The sequence below is a fragment of the Chionomys nivalis genome, chromosome 25 (genome assembly GCF_950005125.1).
Source record: "Chionomys nivalis chromosome 25, mChiNiv1.1, whole genome shotgun sequence".
In the NCBI taxonomy this organism is placed as follows: Eukaryota; Metazoa; Chordata; class Mammalia; order Rodentia; family Cricetidae; genus Chionomys; species Chionomys nivalis.
The window spans coordinates 1,137,861-1,164,054 of record NC_080110.1 but is presented as its reverse complement, the minus strand read 5'-3'; the positions used below and the strand labels follow the sequence as shown (position 1 = coordinate 1,164,054).

General features: G+C 46.8%; 1 protein-coding gene across 3 annotated transcripts in view; it reads left to right on the top strand.

The window, feature by feature from the left end:
* The window catches only part of Abtb3 (ankyrin repeat and BTB domain containing 3), a 232,945-nt gene that overhangs the window by 176,442 nt on the left and 30,309 nt on the right, over nt 1-26,194 (top strand). For all 3 annotated transcript variants that reach the window (XM_057758173.1, XM_057758175.1, XM_057758172.1), the window contains exons 4-5: nt 1,069-1,221; nt 24,109-24,274. In XM_057758173.1, coding sequence (XP_057614156.1) covers nt 1,069-1,221; nt 24,109-24,274 — 319 coding nt within the window. The remainder of the gene's footprint in view (nt 1-1,068; nt 1,222-24,108; nt 24,275-26,194) is intronic.

The window sequence follows — 26,194 nt, the reverse complement described above, 5'->3', positions numbered from 1 at the left end:
GCCAAGGAGCCTGCCTCTTAGTACCCTCCCCAGGCAGGCCATTCTCAATCCCTCCTTCACTGACTCAGAGCAGTTGAGTGACATTCCTAGGCCAGCCCCCTTAGTAGCAGGAACTGATTGAAAATGCCATTTCCCAGGTTCCTCTCCTGATCCAGCAAATCAAGACTGCTGCAGGTGGGACCAGCACTCTGCGTTTTAACAAGCCATCCAGGGAGCTGGGTTGCACATTAAAAACACATGGGAGGTTTTAAAAATTACCAAGGCCCAGCCTCATACTATCCCAACTGGAGGGGGACTCAAGTATTTTCCGACACTCCAGGATACAAATGTGAAAATCGAGTATATAGTCCCTGGATGAAACGGTAGGCAGGCTCAAATCCACTTAGAAAGCTACGCTTGCCACAACTGGGTCCCCATGGCACACAGTGCATCCATTGGCTCCCACGGTGTCTGGGATGTGTGCAATGTCCCCAGGTCCGGTCTTACTGGCTGTTCCTGGGCCCCAGCTTGTGAAGGTGAACTGTGCCTGGCTTCCATCCCGCTTTGGCAGATGCTCTGTGCCTTTCCATAGGCCAGTGCTAGTGCAGAACTGAGGCCAGAAGGATGTCAACAAGCCTGGCAGGGATGGGAAGGGAGACGGCAGAGAGTTCCTTGGATTGGACTGGCAGTGTGAAGTAATGCCAGGTGTCCATTGGCTTCCTCTGGCTCCCAGACCCTGAGCTAGAGCTTGAAGTGACTCATCTGTCTCCACATGCACATCTCTGGAAGAGACAGCACTCATAGCCGAGTAATACTGCATTCTTTGGTGGCCTCGGTAGCCCCCTTTCACAGATGAGGAAACCAAGGCCCAGAGAATCCAGAGAGTCTGCCCCAGGGTCACCAGTGGGGTCAGGATGTCTCCAAAGGCTCTCGCACTCAGGAATTTCCAGGCAGGGTCTCCAGGGAAACCTGATGGGTGTGGGGGTGGAAGTCAGGATAGGGGTGGGATAAGGGTCTCCGGGGCTGGGTCTGAGCAGCCCTGATTCCCTGGCGGTCCTAACACATCCCCGCCTCCCTTCTCCTGCGCAGGCCCTTCCTCGTGCTGCCCCCTCTGATGGAGTGGATCCGAGTGGCGGTGGCGCATGCCGGCCACCGCCGCAGCTTTTCTATGGACAGCGACGATGTCCGCCAAGCGGCCCGGCTGCTGTTGCCAGGCGTGGACTGCGAGCCGCGCCAGCTCAAGTAGGTGGAGGGGGAGAGTGGGTGGGGGGCGACGGGCGGGGGGACGGGGAGGCGCAGGGACCCTGGGGGCGGGGACTGTGAGAATTGGTCCTGGGGCTATCTTTGGAGGAAGAAGCGGAGAGTCCCAAGCTTTGCTTGTGGATCTCAGCCACCAAGGCATACACGCACTACACTCCTCCCCCCCACTCCCCCACCCCCCCACCCCCCCATCCCCCCACCCCCGCCTCCTTGCTGGCACCGAGTATCACCGTTACTGTTGCTGCTGATGCTCTGCTGGTTGAAATGGCAAACGAGGTGGGGAGGGGGGAGTGGGGTGGCGGCTGAACTCCAAGGATCTGCTTGGGTCCCTGTGGATTACAGGATTCGAAGCGTCTTGTTCTTTCTGACTAGTCTCTGTTGGTAACCCTTCCATTTGTGTTCCTCTTCCTTTCCTCCTCTATCCCCCTCTGTGAAATATTGGCGTCCTTACTTTCCTGACCAATCTCGGCAGAGTAAAATCTCTGGGAGCGCACCCTCTCTGTCTTCCCTCCAGCTTGAGAATGATATGAGACTCCTTGACCGCTTCAGATTTATACCCCAGGGCTCCCCTCCAGCAAGGTGGGAATTACTCATGAACTGGCCAGGGCTCTCCTGCAGGGGCCTTGTTTGGGTTTTGTAGTTTTTTTGTTTTTTGGGTTTTGTTGTTGTTGTTGTTGTTGTTTGTTTTTTATCTAAAAGCAATGCAAATACATCAGCCAGCTCCTTCAGATGAGTCCTGCCCAGATCCAAATGCAAACAGCCCAAAAAACAAATGACGTGTGAACACACACTTTCCTGACTCCCTTAAATGTTTTCTGGGCGACCGTATCATTTTCAAATCTCCTCCCACCTCCTGATGTCAGACTGTCCTCCCTTGGGAGTACTCCACCCCAAGCAGCAGGGATTTCTGTCCTAGCTGGATTTGATGGGAATGGAGGGAGGGGCCCGCAAGGTTATTGCAGATCTGTCATATAAACCTGGGCTCCTGAAGACCCAGAACGGCTTCTCAGCCCAAGTACACAAAGGGTTGATCAGAGTCAAAACCACTAGTGTGTGTCCAATGCTAACCATATGCTGAGCCCCGACTTTAAGTGCCTGGTATAGATTAGTACCCATGCAGTGCTCCCCAAGCCCTGTGAAGCATGCGGCTGTTATGCCCACTTCGCAGATAAGGAAGCTGAGGTACTGGTAGATCAGGCAGCATGTCTGAGATAACTGACATGGTAAGCCATCAAGATGTAAATTCCAGCAGTCTAGCCCCTGGGCTGAGTTCAAGCCAATGTGTGTTTCTGCCTTGAGGTTTAGTCAGAAATCTGAGCCTTTGGGGCCATGCTTCATACCATGTCACTAGAATAACAGCATGTCCAGGGAGAGACTGTGTGAACAACCATGAGCATCTACTATATGCTGGCTGTAGCCATAAACAGGACACTTGTACCAGCAACCTGCTTCCTTAGTCCCTTCAGCCACCTAATGAGATTAACATGACTGTCCACTCCTGTAGCCTAGGCAGCCACTGTGGCACAGAAGTACCAAGGAAGGCTTTAGACAAAGAAGCCCAGCCTCTGGCTACCAGACTTATTCCCACCACTTCTGCTCACCATCCCCAGATTGTGATGTCCTGATGCTCCTGCTCTCTCGGTTGCCGTAAGCTCTAGCCTATACTGGTGACCAGAAAAGTAAGGTGTTTCCTGGTTTCTTACTGAAAAAGCAGACTTTGCTCGTCATGCTCTCAGAAGACCCCACAGTTCTCTTGAGAGCTGGGTCCCAGGGTCCCATTGCTTGGGCCCAGATGCCTCTGCTATGGCTAATTAATTGCACCACTAGTTAATTAACCTCTTTGAATCTTCACTTGCCCAAGAGTAACATGGAGACAGTAATGACAGCCCCCTCCCCAGGTTGGTGTAAACAGAGGGCAAGGTCATAAGTGTGAAACATGACTACAGTGTTCACAAAGTAGTAGTCACTCTAGCTGGTGTCCCCAAGTCTCCAGAACCCCTGAAACACTGAGGGAACCCCTCCGTACTGATTAGTAATCTTGGGTGGCCTTTAACATATTCAAGTGCCTTAAAAAACAGAGGAGAAAATCACAGTGCCTGAGACTGGGTAATTCCCAGTATCACGTAGGTATTAAGTGAAAGACTCAGGAGCTGAACAGAAAACACAGGCACCAGCAGGCATCACCGTTTGTAGTAAGAGCTCAGTCCCAGGAGTTCTGCAGCCAACTATGGTGTCTCTTCCCAGCAACAGAAACCCTAACAATGTGTGAGGATTTGGGTAGGTTTTGTGTAAAGACTATGTCATTTCATGTACAAGACATGAGTAGTCAATGATCCTCTATTGGAGATCCTGGGGCACATCACCCATAAAGTCAGAAGACAGCTATGTCCAGCTCTGTCATTTCCACCTGCCCCCCCCAACCTAGATCTTATGAGAGGATGCTAGGACCCTCTTCTGGGGCTCTGTTATTTCTCAGAGCTTTATAGCCTGGATGTGAGCCTCCAGGGAGCTCTTCTTCCCTGTCCCCTTCACCCAGCACAAGGCAAGGTCTGATGACCACGTGTGTCATTCTGAAAATCACACCAAGAGTCCATGTTGGCATCTCTTTGGTTTGTGACCACATTAGAATTCATACTAACCCTGTTCAGACAATTTTGTCACTCTCCCCTAAATAATAGAACATAATTGCTTTTTTATATAACATCTACATTATAGCAGGTATTATAAATAATCCATAGAGAACGTAATGTATATATAAACGATATGCAGGCTCTATACAAATATTGTTCTGTTTTGTAGAAGGGATATCAGCATCTCTGGATTTTGTTTTTTGGTTTTTGGGGTTTTTGTAGGGGTTTTGGGGTTTTTTTGTTTGTTTGTTTGTTTGTTTTGGTTTTTCGAGATAGGATTTCTTTGTAGCTTTGGAGCCTGTCCTGGAACTAGCTCTTGTAGACCAGGATGACCTCGAACTCGCAGAGATCCGCCTGCCTCTGCCTCCTTAGTGTTGGGATTAAAGATGTGCACCACCACCGCCTGGCTTGGATTTTGTTATTTATAGGAGATCCTGGGTTCAATCTCCCATGAGTCCTGATGGATAACTGCATAGGATTCCATTGATTTACCCAAATAATAAGTGTAAAATGTGTCTCATTGGTGAGCACCTGCCTATCCTAAACAAGGCTCTGGATTCCGTCTTTAGCATGTATAGATAGACAGACAGATAGAAGGTAAAATTTTTCAAAATGCTAGAAACTTACAAAAACTAGGGAAAAAATCAGTACATGAAAAAGAGTCCCTATTTTTCTGTAGAATCCCATCTCATTTCATCATTTAATATGCTGTGAATCAGGAATTACCATCTCCCTCATGCAGGTAGCAGGATCAGAGAAAAATGTTTTCATTCTGACGTCCAGCAAAGACACCAGAGACCTACGCTGTGTCTTATGCTGATTGTCCCTGCAGCGTGTATGTAGCCATCCCCAACAACTGTGCAAAGCACACTCATTATCCCATTTTACAGAGAAGAAAGCTGGGGCTCGGAGGGGTTCCAGAATGCGCCTGAAGACACACAGCTGTTGTAAACGAGGGCTGATCTGTCCTGCCAGCCATTCAACTTAGAACTTGTCAGATGGACTCAGAGCCCATTCTGAGTCAGAGCTGGGCTCCCCTGTCTTAAAGCAGAACAAGCAGGAAATGGTGAGGGTCATGTGTTATAACAAATGCAGGAGCGTGGCATTGGTGCCGAAGTGTCCATGGCATTAGCACATGTAATTGCCTACTGGCTGGTCGCTCACTGCTGGAGAAAGGTGACATGGAACCCAGTCAGAAAGGACCAGCCTGGTCCAGGAGGTCTGGTACTCATTTGACCTTGGTCAAAGGCTGCCAGAAATCTTCTGTCTCTCTCTCAGCTACAGTCAGCCTTAGCACAGAGATCAGATATTCCAAAGGCACGCGGCTTCATGTGGCTGCAGCCTCTGAGCCCAGGGGAGCCTATTTATTCTTCCTTAATGAAGTAGTGGATCACCTAAACTGCAGAGCCAGGCTTTTGTTTCCTCCAGTTCTTTGAGAGGTGAGGGAGTGGGGGAGCTACGGAGAGGAATGAAAGAACGGTTAACGCGTCTTGGCAGGGTTTGTATGCTTTCTTGATGATTGGTTTTGAAACCCTTCAAAAATACAAAGATAAATGCTGTTGTTTTCCTCCTCTTGGAATGAGGTAGGTTTCCGGCTCTGGAGTGAAGGCTGAATTCAAAAACAAAGTCAGTCAGGTATGCTCAGATCCTCTCAGCAGCACCTATCAAGAAGACTCAGGACCATGGGTACCATGCGCTCCTCTTGAGAACAGTTAATCCTTCTTGCAGAGGGCTGAGCTGTCTGACAGTGGAAAAGCTCAGGGCCGAGTGTCCAACTGGGACTTGGGAGACCTGGTAATTTCCATGCTTACTTTTGCTCTTCCGTGGTATTTCTAGAGCACTGGCGTGCCAAGCCCTACAGTGTGTTCTCATCTAGGTCTACTGCATCTGTCAGGTGGCCTAGGGGAACTCACTATCCCCATCCCTTGCAAAAATGAGAATGACCACTGCTTCAGGGCCTGGCTGACCATGGCAAGGCCTGGGGCTGAGGCTAACGGTTCACACCTGTATCTTTCAACCCTTCTCAGGCCTCCTAAGAGTCCCAAGAGACCCTTCTAAGGTTGGCATGTTTTATGATTTGTTTGAGTTGGCCAAACTGGGCTCCAAACTGGTCCTGAAGTGCAGCTGACGTCCAGGTTCATGGATGGTGTGTGTGCTCATACCTGAAGAGCCCATACCAAAGACCGTTGTTGAGAACCTTGGTCTCAGAAAAATATGGAGTAGTCCTTTCTCAGCAGCTGGAGGGGGAGAGCTTCAGGACACCCATAGATACCAAGTCCTATGGATGTTCAAGTCCTCTTTAAAATGACATATTGTTTACATCTGCCTGTTAATAATCTCCTATACACTTTAAATTATCTCTAGCTGATTTGCATTTCTTTCAATATGCAAACACATTCTGTACCGTATTGTGTAGAAAATCTGTACACTGTAGAGTTTCTTGGGAACATCTTTGAGTTGTGGCTTGCCAGCTCCTTGGATCCATACATACAGAAGGTCTAGTGTGGGATCTTAATGGTACCAGATCCTATTACGGGCTTGCAGGAGTCAGGATCATCAGAAATTTCTTACCAGTGGGAAGATGCAGCCACTAAACAGAAGTAAGCAACTGAGCAAGGTGATATCAGACACAATCTTAGCACTACCAAGAAAGTAGAACTGGGCATCAGACAGAAGTAAACTGATGTGAGAGAGATATGTGGATTAGGTGTTCACAAGTGCCTGGGAGACTCCAAGGAAACTCCAGTTTTAAAGGAATTCAGCTCTTAGGGTGTGGGGCTCATGGAGAAAGCATGGATCTGGGACCTGTATACCCACAGTCACGCCCTTACAGATCCCTGAATCCCAACCACGGGCCTTCTACTTTCTTCTTAAAAAGTCAGCAGCAGAGACGAAGCACCTGGGCCTTCTCTTGGTGGAGCGGGGATTACTTCCACCTTGGCAGTCTGCTCTCTCTCCTCCTGAGTGTCCTTGTCTGTCCCTGCCTGGAGGAAGTTGTCATCTATCTCCCTGCAGATTCATAGCTGGGCAGCCACGGATGTGCAGCGTTGGCAGGCCAATCCCTGCTTCACCTCCTGTAGAAGACATCAGACTTAGTGACCCAGTTGAGCCACTGCCTCCCGAGTGCTGATGCCAATGCATTAGTGCCTTCTGGAACACAGAATGCTGCCCTCTCCCTGGTCTTAGGGGACTGCCTTTGGGGCTCATCTGTCCTCTATTACCACAGTCAAGGACAGGTCAAAGAAGCTGCTCAGGATGTCAAACTAGCCAGACAGCCTGACACTCAGCAAATACCTAAAGAGCATCTACCCCATGACAGTCCTACTGTGCTCTCATCTGGGCAAAAGATGAACTGAGACATCCAGTAATAATTAGCACAAACCAAGATGACCAGTCAGGAGAGACCCAGGCCAGGGAGCTGCTGTGATCTTCCTGCAGGGACTCTTTGATCTGTATCCTGAAGAGGAAACAGGAATGCACCAGTCTGAAAGGGGAGGGGAGAGGAAGTAAGGGGATTAGAGAATTCTGTCAGTGAAGGGAATTTTATTCCCATGACAAAGAATTGTGAGCTGTCACTAACGTTAAAACAAGGAAAACATCAGATGTATAATTTAGAGACAGCATGGAGGATGAACCGAGGCAGGCAGGGGTCTTGAATCCTGGAGTAAAGTGCTCCAAGTGAGAAGCTGGCAGCAAGAACTCAAACTGAGCAAGGTGGTAGACGCTTATGGTCGTGTACTCAGAAGGTGGATAGAGAAGAATCAGTTTGAGTCCTCAGCTGCATGTTGAGTTCGAGGCCAGCCAGGGCTGCATGAGACCCTGTCTCAAGGAGAAGTGGGAGAAGGAGGGTTAGGGAGAAAGGGAGGGAAAGAAAGAGAGGGAAGAAGATATAGTCAGCTGAGAGGTTTTGATGAAAGAAGCCTTCGTTCGGGGAAGACCCTAACAAAATATATACTGAATGCCTGTGGATGAGAATGTTTCAAGGACTTACAAAAAGGAGCCAGCGTAGGAGACGTTGGCTATAAAGGGCCACCAGGGCCTGGCAGTTGGGAAGCCATTAGTGGCCCCTGCAGTGGCACTTAGAACAGCCCGGTGTGGGAGGAAGCCAGACTGCAGGCGGCAGACAGTTTGCCAATACTTGGGATGTGTCCTGAATGTCCAAAGTGTTGAAAGCAGAGGGGACATATTTGGCGCTTACAGCGACGAAAGAGAACCGCATCATAAGTGGCATTTGGGGCTCATTTCCAGACTAGGACTCCAGATCCAGGCTAGCAGTTGGAAGACGTCTAGTTTTCGATATGGGATTTGCCGTCTTGGGGAACAGCAATTTATTTATTTTTTAATAATTCTTGGCCCACTCTTGACTCTCTTAGATTTCTGTACACCCCACAGATTTGCTCACATGCCAGCAAACCTCCCAAGCAAAACTCTGGTTGACAGAATTAGTTATACAGGATCTTTCTCTTCCCTGGGGATAGGACAGGTAATGAGGATTTCCTGCAGGAAACTCAGTATAAGCCAGGACAGAGGAGCTTCCAGCCACAGTAGGGAGCCAGTCCCCGCTGCAATTGTAGGTTCCTGCTCTTAGGTGCTGTGTTCTCAAGGTTCACTGACCGCTCATCAACTCATTAGATCACCAGCCTGACTGTGAACTACCCTACGTGGGTGAGTTCCTGTGTCTTTTCTGTTAGTCGTGGAAAATGAGAGAGACACTCTCACCTGTGGGGGAAACTGAGGCATGTAGCCAACAAAGAAAATAAGAGTAGCCACAACTCATATCATTTTTGCGTTTCTCTTTCCCTCCGACTCTCCCTCTCCCCTTCCCCTGTTCATATGTGGAGTGTTTGTGCATGTCATTTATATGTTTGTATGGACCTGTGGGGGGGGGTGCACAACACACATGTGTGTACTTTGTGGACATTGACAATGGGTATCCTTTCTCAATCATTCTTCTTGCTTTTTGAGAGATTCTCCCATTGAACCTGGAGCTCACTGATTGGCCTAGACTGGGTGGGAAGCAAGCTCCAGGAATTCGCTAATCTCGATCTTCCAATGAAGGGATTACAGGCACTCACCGCTCAGCCCATGGGTGCTGAGGATCCAGGCTTAGGTTGCCATGTTTGCATGGCAAACACCTTTTTAAGTGACACATCTCTCCAGTTTGTCTTAGATTTCTAAGAAAGCCTTTGATAGCCTTTGTAGGGAAGACCTGGTCACGATACTTCTCATGCTCTGTTCATTCTCCCCCAGTACTGTGAGTAGCCTGGTTCTTCACACCAGAGGGAGCCCAAGCCCCAGCAGGTTGTGAAACTTGCCTGACAGTGTAACCCTTGTGGGATTTGAACCGGTCCATGTAACTCCAAAGGCCTTGCTCCCTCTCTCTCTCCTAGAATCCCTCTTCTGGAATGGCAACTCCAATCAGAGGCGTGATGGGAAACGGGAAAGTTCCCTTTTTTCCCTAATAGTCCATAGCTCTTGTTTAAAAGTTCAGCCACCAGACTGCACTTCTCTTAGGAGTTCACTTCTCAGCTTTGGCCAATTCTAGAGCTCTTTACAAAGATAGCACTGTTCTCCAAGTAGCAGAGAAAAAAAGTGGGAAGGGCACACCTTCACTAGAAGTCCTGGATATATAATTTAAAACAATGGTTGGGCATGCATTTCGTGTCTTTCAAATGAAAAACAAACAAATAAATGAAAAGCACCTGGCCAAAAAAAAAAAAAAAAAAAAAAACCACCCACTTTGCAGGCCTGACAACCTGAGTCCCTGGAGCCCGTGTCAAAGCTGGATGTGGGATGTGGCAATACTGTAATCCCAGCACTCCTACTTAGAGATAGGACAAAGGAGAATCAAGAGCATCTCCCAGCTAGTCTGGAGGGAATGGAAGAAACAAGAAAGACCCAGCCCAGCCTCAAAGAGGTAGGTTGTAGAGCCAGCCCATGAAAGTCACCCCTTGACCTCTACATGAATGGTGCAATGCACACACACACACACACACACACACACACACACACACTTCTTTAAAAGTCTGGTATTATGCTACCTGATTTGAGTGAAGATATAGAGTAAGGAGAACTCTTAGACACCACTGGAAGCGACTCTGAATGTACATTCTTTTTTCTTTTTTTTTTGGTTTTTTGAGACAGGGTTTCTCTGTAGCTTTGGAGCCTGTCCTGGAACTAGCTCTGTAGACCAGGCTGGTCTCGAACTCACAGAGATCCGCCTGCCTCTGCTCCCCAAGTGCTGGGATTAAAGGCGTGTGCCACCATCGCCCAGCCCTGAATCTACATTCAAGTAAACTTGTAAACACATAATTCTGCTGTTACATCTATATGCTAGGAAAATGTTTCTATGTGGAAATAAGGAGACATTGACAAGAATGCTCATAGATGTAGTACTTATAACGAGAGAGAGAGCGAAAGAGAGAGAGAGCAAGCTGTCTGTCTCCAGGCAAATGGATAAATTGTGGGACGTTCATTTAATGAAAAGGCAAGTAGCAATGGAAATAAATGAACCAGATTTATGCGGTTATTGCATGAGTTACTTAATGAATATTGCACAAAACAACAACAACAAAAAGCAAGTTGAAGAAGGATTTATGCAGAATCCTAACTTTTATATAAGAGAGCTTATGTAGTGTTAGGAAATCCTGAGATTAAGACAGAGAATAAATCCTAGACAGAGGCAAACCCGGGAGTCTTCTCAGCAAGCGAGCAATGATGGCGGGATCCATGGTGTTCCGGGGGGGACTTTGCTTGTCCTGACATGCTCTGCTTTTCCTTTTTGATTGGATGATGAACAAGTAGGTCACTGCAATATTCATCTATGTTGTATGTTCCTAAAATAATTAATTAGCAGCAAAAGTTATCTACATAACCAGCCCTTTTCACATGCAGAAGGCCAGCCCCGGGTTAATAACCATTATTTAAGAAATGGTTCGAGAAAGTTGAGAAACACTCTCTTAAAGAAAATTAAACAGATTTGAAAAAAAAATCTGAGGGGTTAGAGAGATGACTCAGCCACTAAAAGACTATACTGCTCTTTCAGAAAAAGCTGTGTGTGTGTGTGTGTGTGTATATATATATATATATATATATCAGCAAAGCACACATGTACATAAGATAAAAATAAGTAAATCTGAAAAACGTTCTCAGTGTTTTTAGCATCCTATTTTTTTTTTTTTTTTAATTTCAAAGAGCAGGCTATCCATGGCTGGAGAGATGGCTCAGTGGTTAAGAGCACTGGCTGTGCTTCTAGAGGAACCAGGTTCAATTCCCAGCACCTACAGAGCTGCTCACAACCATCTGTATCCAACTCCTAAATATCTAATGCCCTCTTCTGTCCTCTGTGGCACTGCACACGTGGTACACAGACAAACATACAAGCAAAATGCCCATACCCAGAAAATAAAAATAAATAAAATATTTTAAATTGATTTTTAAACATTTTAAAAGTTTTTATTTTAAAATGAATATTTTAATTTTTTAAAATAAAGTATTTTTAAAAGAGAGCAGACATCATCGAATTCCAGCTCCCTAATTTTGTAGATAAAATTGTATGGGAAAAGAGCCACAGGCATCTTTTATGGCTGTTACAGTAGTCGTTAAGTAACTACAACAGAGATCCACAAACCTTGAAATATTTACTACTTGGCCCTGTTTAATGCATTTGAGAGGCTGGTGCCCCTGAAAGTGCATTGGGGATTATAAATCTAGAACTTCCCCTGAGTCCACAAAACAGTGATAGAGCACACAGTTCTTTCTGGAATCCCCTGGAGGGGGATGCTGCTTTTGTTTTTACACCTCGAGTACCTAGCATAACACCTGCCTTTACTTCGAACTCTCTGTGCACCGCCCTGAGCTGACTGAAATTTGAAAAGCATTTATGGTGGGGATTAATAGTATTTATGCTGTTAACTGCAACAGAGGCAGAAGGCCTTGGCTTGTATAAAACGGGTTTCTGAAATTCTCCCTCGGGTAACAAACCAGGGATAATCAGTCCACAGCTGTCAAAGAGCTCATGAGGTCAATACTCAAGCACTTCCCTGGATAGAGTCTTCCTCAAACAGCTCCACCCAACAGGACTGCATCTAACCCGTGGGAAGGGAGGAAGTGGAGAGCAGAGAAAGCCTCAGAAATGACACACATCTCCTCCTATTGGTTAGCTAGAGCCTCACATACCTGCAAGGGAGCCTGGTAAATGTAGTCTTTATCTGAGCAGCCATGTGCCCAGCTGAAAATTTGAGTCCTAAAACAATCCACGGAAGGTTCTGGAGGACGCCAAACTGTGTCTGCAGAAGAGGCGTGTTGAGCGCTTGCTCCTTAGTTGGAGGCCACATGCTTTCCCTGGAGGTAGACCTTATTTTCTGCTCTTTATGAAAAATAACCATAGTGCCAAAGCAGTAGATCTATAATGCTCCTTCATCATTTCCTGCTCAAAATAATATGACAACAAATTCATATAGAAAGACGTCTTCCACCCTCCTGGGTGTCTGCAGCCCTTGCTTTTGAGATAAATCTTGGTAAGCATATTTGAACAGACCCAGAATTTCCATCTTTGGGACAGGTAATGATAGTGGATTTTGTTGCTAGCTGAACATCAGATTCCAAAGAGGAGGCTTCCAGGCTCCTTAATATCCCTCCTGCAGCAGAAAGGACGGGCAGAGTGAAGGCCATGGAGTCCCACGCTGGCTTCTCCTTCTCTGAGGCAGTCTAATGAACCAGTTCTCTTATGTGCCTTTGGCAGTAATGCTAAACTACAAGTGGGTGCAATTCCTGGGCCGAGATTTCTCCCAGGAACTTTGCAAGCTGTGCATGTTCCATTTGCTGCGGTAATACCATCTCTCTCATTCTTAGAAATGTGCCGAGACCTTGGTATGGCTTGCTTCAGCACAAAGAGCCATTGAATTGTTAATCTTTCTGCTGCTCAGAAGCAAAGGGAAAAGGTCATCAATTTCAGGACTTGCAGCCTGTGGCAAGGAGTTTGACGAAGGCTTTCTAAGGGGCCGTGTGTTATGAAGGAAGCTGTGGGCCATGTGCAAGTCAGGCCGAGTCGTCTGATACGCTGTTTCAGGATTCATTTCCAAAACCACTGTTTGATTGTCACACTCCCGGGATCCCGTAATGGGAAGTGCTTGATGTAAAGAGGTAATGTGTAAGTACCTCATCGCTCCACAGCAGGCTTTCCCAGCCTCAGCACCATTAATGTTTGGGGCTGCATAATTCTTTGTTGTTCTGGGGGAGGGCAGCCTTCCTTCCTGTGTGTCAGAGGCTGTTTAACAGCAGCTGCATCCCTGTTCTAAGAATGCCAGGACACCTTCCTGATGTGTGAACCAGGTGTCTCTAGATCCCACCAGATCATCCCCAGATGCTGACATCACCTACTAGCCGAGACTCACTAGTCCACCCAAACGTAAGTGTGTCCACAAGTGACTGCAAAGAAAGACAGGCTTCTGCTCCTGACTCCCTCTGTGGTCTGTACAAATAGCTCAACAGTCTTGTCCCCCAGTTTCCTGAGCCAAAGAAGCTCTCTCTTGGATCCCAGGGGATGTGCAAGTTAAAAGCTGCTCAATGGGTCTAGTCTCCAGAATACAATATGGGGGAAGGCAAGATAAATGGGGAGAAGATTTGAATTGGAAGCTGGCCGTGCATCTGGGGGAAAACAGTCGGGAAATGGGTGACTGGAGTGGGAATATTGGCTGGCAAGTGAGAAAATACAACGTGGCTGAGAGATGGGGACTCTTCCGTTGAGGAACTGCAGGAAAACCTTCAACCTGAAGGCCATGCTTGGCAGTTGACACTCACCCCAGTATCCGGCAGTAAGAGTCTGAGCAAACACGGGAGGCCTTTGATTGCATGGAGAGATGGTAGAGACAGGTAGCAAAATCAGGTTCCAGCCCCTGCCTGCCTGGATTAAAATCTCAGCTCTACCACCACAGACAGTGTGTCTTTGGGCAAAATTCTTAGCCTCTCCGAGCTGTAACAAAGATAAATTTTGTAGGGTTAAAGAAAAAATTTTATATGTATGTGTGTGAATAAATATATATGTATATGAATATTTTATGTTTGCATATATATGCATTCACATGTATGAAGTATGTGTTTGTATAAATTAGGAGAATTACTGGAACAGTGTAAATATTACATACATGTTTGGTCTGGTCTTATTTGAGAGAAGTGTTTTAGTATGGTGCCTAAGGCAGCTCCTGGACTCTACCTGGTGCAGAGTGTAATACACGGGGTTGGGGGGCTCGGGAGCAATGAACTCTCTAGTGTTGGTTGTGTCAGGGGAAATAAACAGGACTCTACTTAAGCCTGACCTTTAAAGAGAAATACGGTTGTGTTGAAATGGAGCGACAAGGAGCCCAGTGACTTGGGTACCACAGCCACCTCCTTCCAGTCTATTTCCTCATCTGTGAAGTGGGCGTACTAAAATCTGCTTTGGGGACTCCCTGTTGTGGTGGCAAAACATAAGGAAGCATGGGCTGTGTCAGGCTGCAGGCTTACTACCATCCCCGATGCTTACACACTGTGTGAGCCTTGGGAGGTGATGCAGAGCCTGAGAGTGTTCGGTCAACTGAGGGTGATGGCCTTCAGTTTGAAGGTCGCTTCGAAGATGAACTGAGATAGTTAGGAAATGTGAAATGCTTCCCAAATCAAGTGTTATACGTGAATGCCTATAATATTATTACTATGAGCTGTGTGTCTGGGATGCTGTCTCTAAATGTTTCACATTCCACTGATTGCCATTCTCATCATTCTCATCCAGGACAACTGGTCGACCAGTGACTTAGGGAAACCATATCATAACCCAAATTACCATTGGTGGAGTCCTGGGCAACTTGAGTTACATCCTCTCATACTCATCCTCCGCCAAACACCTCAGCCTGCATCCTGCAGTTAGAGACTTCCAGTTCTTTCCATGTGAGCAGGAAAATGTGGTTTCCCTTTGTAGGGCATCTGTGCTCCCAGGCAGGCCCCTGGCTGTCATCTACGAGAGGGGCTGTGCTAGTTGTCCTTTTCAGATAGCCTGCCTGACGGTGGGAAACCCGTGAATGAGAATAGGATGTGTGGATGATAGAAAGTAAACGAAGGGCAAAGCAGTATGTCAGTGGAGCCCAGGAGATGAGCGGCTATAGTGGGGGACCTCCAGACAGTTATAAGAGGCCTTGGTAGTTAGGAAAGACCTCCCTAGAGTCAGATGTTTGAGGGGTTGGAAGGTAGAAATGTTTAGCTAAATCCCTAGAGAGAACCTGAGGTTACATAGTAACAATGGCGGGCAGTCTGTCTTCGGTCTCTGCTGAGCGGTCCAGGGAGTTTTCTCTGTAAATCTCATTACAGATCTTGACGTTGGATAATGCACTATTCTGCAGATGGAGAGACTGAGGCTTACAGAGTTTGTTACCTGCCAAGTCTCATAGGAACTAGGAAGAATGGGGACATAAGCACTGGTCTAGGGCACTAGGTTTTGCTGTCCCACGGGAGCACACTGTCTTTGGTGTCAGACACTGGCATGGTTTAAATGTAAAGTGTCCGCCATAGGCTCACCTGTTAGGATACTTTGTCCCAGAGAATGGTGTAGTGGAACCTTTAGGAGTTGGAGCTTGGCCATCAAGGTGTCTGCCTGAAGAAAGAGGAAGCTGATGGGGCATGTGGTAATGATGGTGGTGGTAGTGGTGGTGGTGGTGGTGGTGGTGATTATGATGGTGGTGGTGGTGGTGGTGATTATGATGGTGGTGGTGGTGGTAGTAATGGTGGTGGTGGTGGTGATTATGATGGTGGTGGTTTTGGTAGTAATGGTAGTGGTGGTGGCAGTGGCAGTGCTCCCAAGAGAGAATCAGTTACAGTGACAGAAACTGAGCACCCAGGAGTGCTTGCTGAACAATCAGCATGCAGGAAAGGGGACTTCTTATTACTGACTGTGATGACGTGGGCTGTTGCCATAGATATCCCAGGGTCACAGTGGGAGGAATCCCTTCAGAAACTGTGCTCTCATCCAAAACAACCCTCGGTTGGTCAGCTACCTCACAGGAAGGATGGTGAGGCGGAAGCTGGAGTCAGGCAGCTAACATCCGATAGTGAGGCAGAAGCTGGGGTCAGGCTGCTAGCGTCCGATGGTGAGGCAGAAGCTGGGGTCAGGCTGCTAGCGTCCGATGGTGAGGCAGAAGCTGGGGTCAGGCTGCTAGCGTCCGATGGTGAGGCAGAAGCTGGGGTCAGGCTGCTAGCCTCATCCCCACTTCACATCAGCTCTGTGACTGAGCAAATGCAACAATGGGTCCATTTGTGTGCAAGGAAATTCAGGGACCACGAGTGTCAATGGTCTGGCTCATTTGTTGAAGTGTTGGTCCGTAGTGTGAAAGTCTGGGACCTTTAAGAAGTGGGACAGGGCAGGAAGTCACGGGGGATGCATTCCTCAGAAGACATGAAGGTAGGACCCACAGGATTCTGGTGAGTCTTCATGAGGATTGTTATAAAAGAGTCAGTTGGGCCCTCCCATTCTTTGGCTTCCTGTCTTGCCATATAATCCTTTTCTCTCACCCACAAGTTTCTGCCCAGGTGCCATTCACCATGATGTGCCCTGGAAGACAGGCCCTCGACAGAGGTCAACCTGTGAAGAGAATCCTCTCTAAATTGAACTCTCAGGATCAAGGCATATAACTCAGTGATAGAGGCTTGCCTAGTGTTGGGGTGCCCTAGACTCGGTTCCTAGTAGTCCATAAAAGCAGATCTGGTACTAAACACCTGGGGTGCCAGCCCTCCAGAGATAGTAACGGAAGGAGCAGAATTTCAGGGTCGTCTCTGCTACACAGCAAGTTTGAGGTCAGCCGGGGCTGCCTGAGCCTGTCTCAAAATAATCATAAAGTCTTGGACTTTGCACCTGCAGGACTGGAAGCCAAATATATGTCTTTTTTTTATAAGTACCCAGATTCCACGTTTAGTTATCATACTAGGGAAATAGAAGAACGTAACGAGCAAATTAAGCTGTGGTTGTCACATTTTTTTCTTATTCGTAAAATGGGTTAAAGATAATAAAGACTTCAAAAAAAGCTGATGTTTGTAAAAAGCTTAATGTACATTTGGTATGAAGTGCTATATATTCATACTAGATAAATCAATAAAGCATTCAAAGCCCTACAATGGGCCCATTTTATGTATAAGGAAACTAAATCTGACTGACCCCATTGGTAAGGACAGAGCTGAAGTGTGGGCAGCCTGCATTCCCAAGACCCACTTACTAGGGAGACAGCACATTCAAACCTCAAGGAGCCTTCTAGCACCAGCAGAATCAAGGTCAGTCCTGGGCAGGGAAAAATAAAAAGATAGAAACCTCAGCAGATAGACCCACAGCACCCTAAGGGTCTCTGCTTTTGTTCACTTGCTAAACTGTCCCCAAAACTGTCTCCATGTCCAGCACTGGCTCTCTCTCGCATCCTCCATCACAATTTGCTTGCAAAAAACCCTACTGGCACCAGGTGCCTTCTGGGAGCCAGGCAGCCCCACTGGGGGAAAGGATTGCCTCAATTTCTTGATTCCTGTGGTGTTTGTTAGAAACGCTGTCTACTTTGAACTTAGAAGAACCATGACTGCTGTGTTCTTTGTACTTGGCATTTCTGGATTTGTTTCTTCCACAGTGTGTTCTCTTTAGCCTACACTTGGCTTTGTGATGTATATTTGAGGATGGTATATGTACAGGAGTATATACCTGTTGTGTGTGTGTGTGCATCTGTGCACATGTGTATGGGAGCCGGAGATCAACCTCGGCTGTCGTTTCTTAGGAGCATTTCCCCCTGTTCTCTAAAACAGCCTCTCACTGAGGATCATGAGTTTAGCAGGGTTGACTGGCTAGGAAGCTCCAGGGGTACTCCTGTTTCCACGCCACTCTCAAGCACTGGCATCCGTGTATACCACTCTACCAACAGAGCTAGCTCCCCAGTCCTGTGCTTCTGTGTTCTCTGCATAATGTTCTTCTACGCACCTCCCGAGATTCACCTCATTTGACCCACAGCTAACATCCTGGAAGGAAAGTGTTACACAAAGCTCATGTTACAGATGAGAAAACCAGACCACAAGACAGTAAAGCCACTGGCCCCAAGATCACATAGCCGCTGAGCAGCAGAGCCGGACCTGAGCCCAGTGACAGACTCCGCAGAGTTCAAGTTCAGCGCTTCCAGGCTGGCGTGGAGGCTAATAAACACATAAAGGTGTCTGGACATCGCCAGCTGGCATTTGTCACTCAGAAGGCGTTGAGAGGTGAGGTGAGCAGAGTGAATTAGCTCCTCACCCACGTGCACCCTCCTTACAGAGGAGAATAAGAAGCGCAGTCTCTCCCCGCACTCAGGCCCTGAAGCCCGAAGTCTCTGGAAAACACCTTCCCGAGGCCATGTGTATGAAGTGGTGGAAGATACTGCACCAGTCTCTCAGGACTTTCGTACTTGAGAAATCCAAGAAATTGACCACCTCAGTGGCCAACCTCTTACTTAAATTGATCGGGATTTTTTCGGCATCCTTGAAAGCCACTCAAAGGGAAAACCGCAAAGTTGGTTACCTGGGGAAGCCGCATAAATAAGTCATACACAGAGAAAGGCAGACTTATTTGCTTGGACCCCAGGGGGTCCTGTTGGTTTGCAGCTCTGAGCTTCTGCAGGGACTCTCCAAGAGTGGAGCTGTAGCCCTGTCCTCGGAAATGCTGGAGTCCAATTCTCTGACGAACTGGGCTGAACGGAAGCCATGTTTCACACTTTGTTGGAAAATGGTTTTTACCTGCTTAGTTTGCTTGCTCGACTTGGCTTAGACACCAGAACCACTGTTTGCTCTATGCATCCGCAGGCTGCTCGGTAAACAGGTGCTTCCTGCAGCTGTACTCAAGAATGAATGGGGCCAGGTGTGTGGTGCCTGTCTGTAATCCCAGCACTCAAGAGACTGACTCAGAAGGGTTGCAAGTTCCAGGTCAGTGTGTGCTTCATAACGGCCCTGGGGGCTGGAGGGGGAAGCTAAGAATAGTCTCTTCACTATGTGGTACTGGGCAAACTGAATGTCCACACACAGAAGAGTGGGACTAGACCCTTATCCTGTACTATATACAAAAATCAACTCAGAATGGACTCAAGACCTAAAAATGTAAAACACAAAGGGAGAACTCCATGACATTAGTTTCGGTAATGATTTTTGGATGTATCCCCAAAAACACAGGCAAAAAGAAAAAATCCAAAATAGACAAAGGGAATTGCATCAAATTTAAAAGTCTCTGCACAGTGAAGGAGACAACAGCAAAGAGACAGCCTACTGAACAGAGAATAAAAGACGCACAGCATGTGGTCCTTACACCGAGCAGAACACGTGTGCAAACACGTCAGCTATGGTGTGATCAGCCAGAGTATGTAATCAACTCAATAGCAACAAGGAAATAACTCAACCTAAAAAAGAGCAAAGGACCTGAAGGGACATTTGTTAGAAGAAGACAAGTGGACAGTAAGTGTGTTTTTAAATGCCAGCCATCACTGCTCATTAGAGAGTTCTACATTAAAATGAGAATAAAATGTCACCATAAAAAGACAAAAAAATGCAATTCCACCTGGTAAAATAGCTATGGTCAAAAGGAAAAGGGAATCCGAGTGCCTTGTCGGTGGGAATGTATAAATGTTACCGTTGTCAAAACGTGGAGGTTCCTCAAAAAAAAAAAAATTGAAGTAGAACCATGGTAGAATGCTACAGTCTTATTGATGGACACCTAAAGGAAGTCAGTAGTCACTGAGATAGGTCATAGCACCACGTCAAGTTGAAGCATCGTTTACAGAAATTAAGTGGAGTCAACTTAACTGCCCATCAGCAGATGAATGGATAAAGAAAATGTGGGGTGTGTGGGTGTGGGTGTGTGGGTGTGTGTGTTTACAACAGAACACTAGTCAGCTTTTCTAAAGGAAATTCTGTCATCACGTGGATGGACCTGGAGGATATGACATGAAGTGAGATAGCTGGGCATAAAAAGACAAATGTGGACTTACATGTGCAACCTGAAAACGTTGCTCTCCGAAGAGCAGAGAGTGGAGCACAGTGAGCAGAAAAGGGTCGAGAGGTACGTGTGAGTTGAAGGATACAAACTTTCAATTAGACCAGAGGAAGTAAGTTCAGGAGATTTGCTATAAAGCATGGGGAATATAGTTTATAACCTTGTGTTGCATACTTGAAAATTGATGGTGGATTGCTTGTCCAGCATGCATGAGGAGGAAAAAGAGAGATCTGAACCACCCTCATCACAGACATACTCAGCGTGTAAGGTAACACCTTGTCTTAATTTGCCCAGTCTACAGCGTGTACATATTCCTAAATACTGTGTTATACATTATAAACACATGTGTGTAATTTTTATCAGTCAGTTAAGATTAAGTCTCCATGTATGAACAAAGAACACATGGTAGGTAGCCCACACCTGTCTCCCTGTCAGTTCTTGCTATTTGCATTCACTCTGCTTTGCTTACAGCAGAGAACAAGATGGGTGTGGTCCTGGTCCTTAGACATGCTGGTAGGGAAAAAAATAACTAGGAGCTGGCAATATGACTCAGCAAGTGAGGGAGGCCCTTGCTACCAAGGCTGATGTCACGAACTGGATCTGGGCCCCATATAGGGGAAGAAGAGAACTCACTCCCAAAGTTATTCTCTGCCCTCGACACATGCACTGTGTGTGCACATGTATACATACGAGAGAGAGACAGAGAGAGATTAGTTGATTAATTAAATGAAATTTAATGGCTTGTGGGGTGTGTTTGTGTGTTTAAGAAAACTAGTCACTAACTGTGACGACGCCACCAAGGGGGCAGAGAGAGCTGGCCGTGAGATGAGCGTGTACACAGGAGAAGGGTACACCTTTGTATAGGTGGTCTGATGGGAAGCCTCCTCGGCTATGGTCAAGCTTATCCATGAAGGACAAGGAGAAGCCACCCCTAAGGAAGGCTTCCCAGGGGAAAGAAACAGGGGCACAGTCCTTGGGGCAAGAAAGACCTTAGCTCTGTGCCAAGAGCCAAATTTTATCCCTAAAATACTAAAAGGCTTTAGAAAGGACCCAAAGGACCCTGCCTACACTGACACTCACTCTGAGTCTGTGTGAGAGATTACATAGGGTGGGGAGAATGGAATCGAGAAGACCATTAGACTCCGACACTATTCCACCCAGAGATGTGCACTGGGACCCATCGAGAGCCATGATGGCAGCAAGGGGGATGGATTTGGGATTTGGGTGCTGTTGGGATGGATGTGGGTGGGAGGCCAGATTCCAGTTTCAGCACCTGGGTGAGCAGTAACATCAGTGGCTGAGACAGGGCAACCAGAAGCACATTTAGAGGGTGTAGACAGAGGTGTTCATACAATTCGTTTGGAGACGCTGAACTTAAAGGTCTAAGAGATATCCCACAGTCCAGCTTTAATAGAACACATGGACAGAACATAATATTTTGGTTCAGGGCCCTCCGACCCCCAACAGTTAGGTCACCCCGACACACACCAGCTTGTCCTTTAGCATCTGTATCTCTGGTAATTCCTCTGCCTCAGTTTCCTCATTGTTGTAGTAGGCTGCACATAGCCCTTAGCTCTGGGGTTCACCATGATGATGGTATGGGTTAACACACAGAAGGAGTTTAGGTCGCCACACTAAGTATTCATTTAGTAAACGTCAGCTTCCTGTAATAACAATTATCATCATTTTAGCTGCAGTAATTTTCCTGCCATTTGTCTCTTTCTAATTAAAATCAAGGACCTCAGGAGCTGGTAAACACTTATGATGTTCTTAGAATTTTCTGTTCACAAGCTTTTGAGTCCTGTGAACCTAGCCTCTGCCCCCGTCCTCTGGATCTCCTTGGCGTGGGGTGTGACACAGTGTGGCGCTGGCAATGCTTGCCCAGTCACATGGAATATAGCTTGATTGCAGGGAAAGGGGAGAACCACATATCTGAATGAGGCCATGAAGTACTGAGGCTATCGGAAGGAACTTAGAGACAGACATGCAAGAAGAAATGACTAGGTGGGTTTTTATGTGACAGTGGTCACTCACATCTCTGTCCCCAGATGGGAACTACTTTTTACTGTTTTTATTCGTGTGTATTAATTACATATATTGGGTTTCATCATGACATCTTTCACAGAGTTATATATTTTGATTGTATCCCCTACTCTGACACTGTTTTTGTCTCCCCCCACTCCTGCTGATCCCCTCTCTCTTTCCAAATAATCCTTCTTCTGTTTCCATGTTTTTGTTTTTTTACTAGCCCAGTGAGTCTTACTCGCATTGTTTGCAGGAGCATGGGCACATTACCAGTGGCTGCACCACTGGAGAAATGTCTTCCTACACCCCTCAGAAACCATTAACCACCTGAAAGTCCTCTGGTAGGGGTGGGTCATCATGAACCCCTTCTCCCTCCGTGTGAAATGTTGATAGGCCCCGACTTGTACAGGTCTTGACCAGGTAACTACAGCTGCTGTGAGTTCCAGTGCACAACAGCCGAGTTGTGCCACAGAGTCAGCCTTCCACGGCACCCCTGCCCTTCCTCTAGCTCGCACGTTCTTTCCCCAGGATGGGAGCTGTGTAATATCCCAAAGCAGCCGCTTCCGGCATGGCTAGCATCTAGCAGAAGAAAGGTTGTCCAGTCAATGAATCAACTCCCAGAGATTTTCATAAACACACACACACACATACAACACACGCATACACACACACACACACACACACACCCAGAGGATCCTGGTACATTAGGAAACCACACATAGATGCCACACTTACGCCCCCTGGAGGTCTCTGTGCTCTGTGCCCTAGGGTTTTGCTCTGCTACTCTGGTGTAGCGAGCTTCCTTGGCTAAACTTTTAGTCCCTGCCACCACACTAAAGGAGGGGATCCTAAGTTTCTCTGCATAGTTAGCAGTGCCCTTCTCCAGAAGACAAAAGAGGAAAGCCAGTTAAATTTCTGTCTTCAATAAACAATAGACAAAGCTTTGATATAAAGATGCCCCATGCACTGTTGCTTTAGCATTTGTATTTGCCTGATCTGGCAACTCTAGCCAAGTTCGAAGCCCACATGCACTAGACCAAGAAGCCACAAGACATAGTCCTATTCTGTGCCCCAAAGTCTAGGATGCTGATGCCATGTTTGAAGCTAAGTCCTGGGTCCCTCCGTCCTCTCCTGTCCCCACACCTACAACCACAGCTCAGGGGTCAACTTCTGAGGAAGACAAAGCTTCCTTAGGGTGTGTGTGGTGCAGAGAGACCTTTAGTCCCATAACATATTTCACTAGAAATAATGTCTCTGAACCCTCAATATTTTGTATTAGATGCATGGGATTATGGCTCGTGCAGGTCCTCACCCTCACCCGGGCTTCCCAAGCAGGGATGGTGACATATGATACCTAGCTAGAGCAGGGCACTCTACAAATGCTTAGTAACTTGATTTAATGATAATTGGTCAATTCACTGGGAGAAGATAGCAATGTCCTCTCAACATGGAGCCTGTCTCACCTTCTCCCATCCGTTCCCTTCCCCCTTTCTCCCTGAAGCACCTTGCCATCTCTCGTTTCATCCAGCAAGTTCTCTGGCTTGTTGTATTTGGAACATAGCAACTCCATCCTGTGTTCCTACTCTTCATTTCTTAATGCCTTCGTATCTCCTGGAATGGACACAGGCAAATAAATGCCTGTTCAGAAGCCCACAACCTAGTGTGAGGGGTCAGACACACGAACGAGCAAACAGTAGATGCTACGCTTGGGGGACAGGGTGGCACAGTAGATCCAAAGCCTGGCTCTCCACACACGCCACTCTGGTTCAAATCCAGGCTCTGTCACTAGCAAATGGAGTGGCCTGGGTTGGGGTGTGTGTGTGTGGGGGGAATTCTCGTCCCTGTTTCCCAGAGGTTTAAAGTTCCTCACAGGCATTCTGCCTTCTCTTGTGTGGGAAATGAGTGAACCAACTCATATAAGATGTTTAGCTGAAGACCTAATCTATATAAACACTCTGTAAATATGTGCATAACAGTTCTTAGCTGAGAATGATCCTGGCACACAGATAAGGGACCAGACCCAGCCACAGCAAGGACAGAGGATTAAGAGCCACCAGGAGGCAGTTGTTTTAACTGGGAGCCCAGAACAGGCAATTTGCAGGAAAAGCAAATGAGGAATTTGTTCTCAGGGACCAGACCCTGGGAAGGAAAAAGAAAAAAAAAAAAAAAAAAGCCGACAGCACCCACGTGACCCATCTCTCCCTCCCTCAGGGCGGACGATTGCTTTTGTGCTTCTCGGAAGCTGGACGCTGTGGCCATTGAAGCCAAGTTCAAGCAGGACTTGGGCTTCCGAATGCTCAACTGTGGACGGACCGACCTGGTGAAGCAGGCGGTGTCTCTGCTGGGGCCCGACGGAATCAACACCATGAGCGAACAGGTACCAATCCGCTGGCACCGCACCGCGCCTTCTCAGTGCTGGTACTGGGCGTGAGCAGCTGGCAGGACACCGGCTCCCTCTGCTGATCACTAATAATAATATTAAAATAATAATAATGCCCCCTCCTCCATTTTTTTCTCTTTTTAGTGTTTTGGATTTTTTTTTTAATCTTATAAAAAATACATTTGTCCTTCTTCATGGAAAGCTCACATGATCATTGCAGCTGAAACAAAGGAGTGAAAAATTAGACCTGTTCAGGAAAGGAAATAACGTCGTTAGCTTGCCCATCGCTTGTTCTTAGGATTCTGCAACCCTGAGGTCTCTTTACTGGAGTGTTAAAGTCAGTTCTCTGCCGGTCTCACCGCACCATCCTCTTAGACTTTAAGAGACACCAAAGTCAGTCTGGGGACCCTAGGGCATCACCCAGACATGGCAGTGCCCAGCAGATCCTGAAACTGGTGGTAGATTAGAGGCTTCCACAAGGCACAGAGGTACCCTGGGGAGGTGGTGGTGTCACAGAAAGAGAAAACAGACAGCTGTTCCCCCTAGTGCAGAGTTACAAGTGACAGGTGGGACCGTTTCTCCTCCAGGCAGCTCTTTGCAAGAGTTCCATGAAGAGGATAGAAGGCACTATTTTTCTTGAACAACACCAAGGATCCCTAGTACACAATCATATGTATCTTTTATGTTTAAAAGCAGGGATTTATTATATCTTTTCTCAGTGTTTTTTTATATTTCAGATACCTTGTAATGCTATTGAATATTCTTTTGTAAGTTGCTTTTAGTATCTGTATAAAATGATTGCAGTGTTTATTCATTAACCATCTTCCCAATGTCAGATACTTAAGATGTTTATGTTAGACAAATCTTTGCTCCAATCTCTACTTACTTGGGGAAATGTTTCTTTAAAATGGAAGTAATGTCTCAAATGCACCAGGCTTTCCCGAGTTCATTCCCCGCACCCAGGGGCCTGACTAGTCTTTGTGCTCCAGATGATTACATATGTATTCCTGTAAATCTTCTGCTTTCCTTTGCTTTTTATTGGCATTATTACTGTTTTCTTGTTTACTTAGAGGAATTCTTTCTATATTGGGAACAAAGTCCTGTAATGTGACAAGTGCGTCTCAGTTTGTCATTGACTTTGAAATTTTTGCTTATAATGTTTTCAATTGCACGGTACCAATGCTAGAGTAATTTTCACGTGTGAAATTTTTCATTGGCTTTATGCCTAGAAATGGATCCCGAAACCAACTTGTTATCTCTTATAATTTTAATTTTGCTAGCTGTCTCTAGTAAAACTAAAGGTTATATTGGTAAGTCATGTGAGATAAGGCTGGAGCACGGACATTTTTCCAAAGAGCTGCCTTCACAACCCTCCCTCCTGTAGGCTGTGGTGCTCTGTGATGAGCAAGGAGGCAGAGCAGGGAAGGTTTTCTTGAAGGCCTCCCTGCTTCCGTAGCCTTGTGCTTGTAAAGGGTGTTAGGAGGACAGATGTCAATGCAGATGGCCATGTGCTCAAGGATGCCCAGTTACCCTTGATTCTGTCTGACCCCAAACCCATATAGAGCAACAAGGACACTTTGTCACACTGAGACGGATACAACTCTCAAAGAAACTGTATTCATTGTAGTTAAATGGTGTAGGGTTGCTGTTGCAGAATCCGGAAAGTTCTTGTGAACCATCCCTACCCCGATTGTAATAAGCCACTTGTCTCAAAAACACACTTAGGTCTGCTGTACCATGAAGTTCAGGAAAGCCCTCCAACTTAAGCAAAGATAGGTGCTAATGGTGATGTCACTCCCCTTCACTTCTCCACCGCAGTTTCCAGAGTGTGGAAGGTTGTGACCCTGTGAGTCACAGGTCCACACATTTACTCTTTTGTCCTGCCAGAGTCTGAGCAGCACACACACCATTAAGACC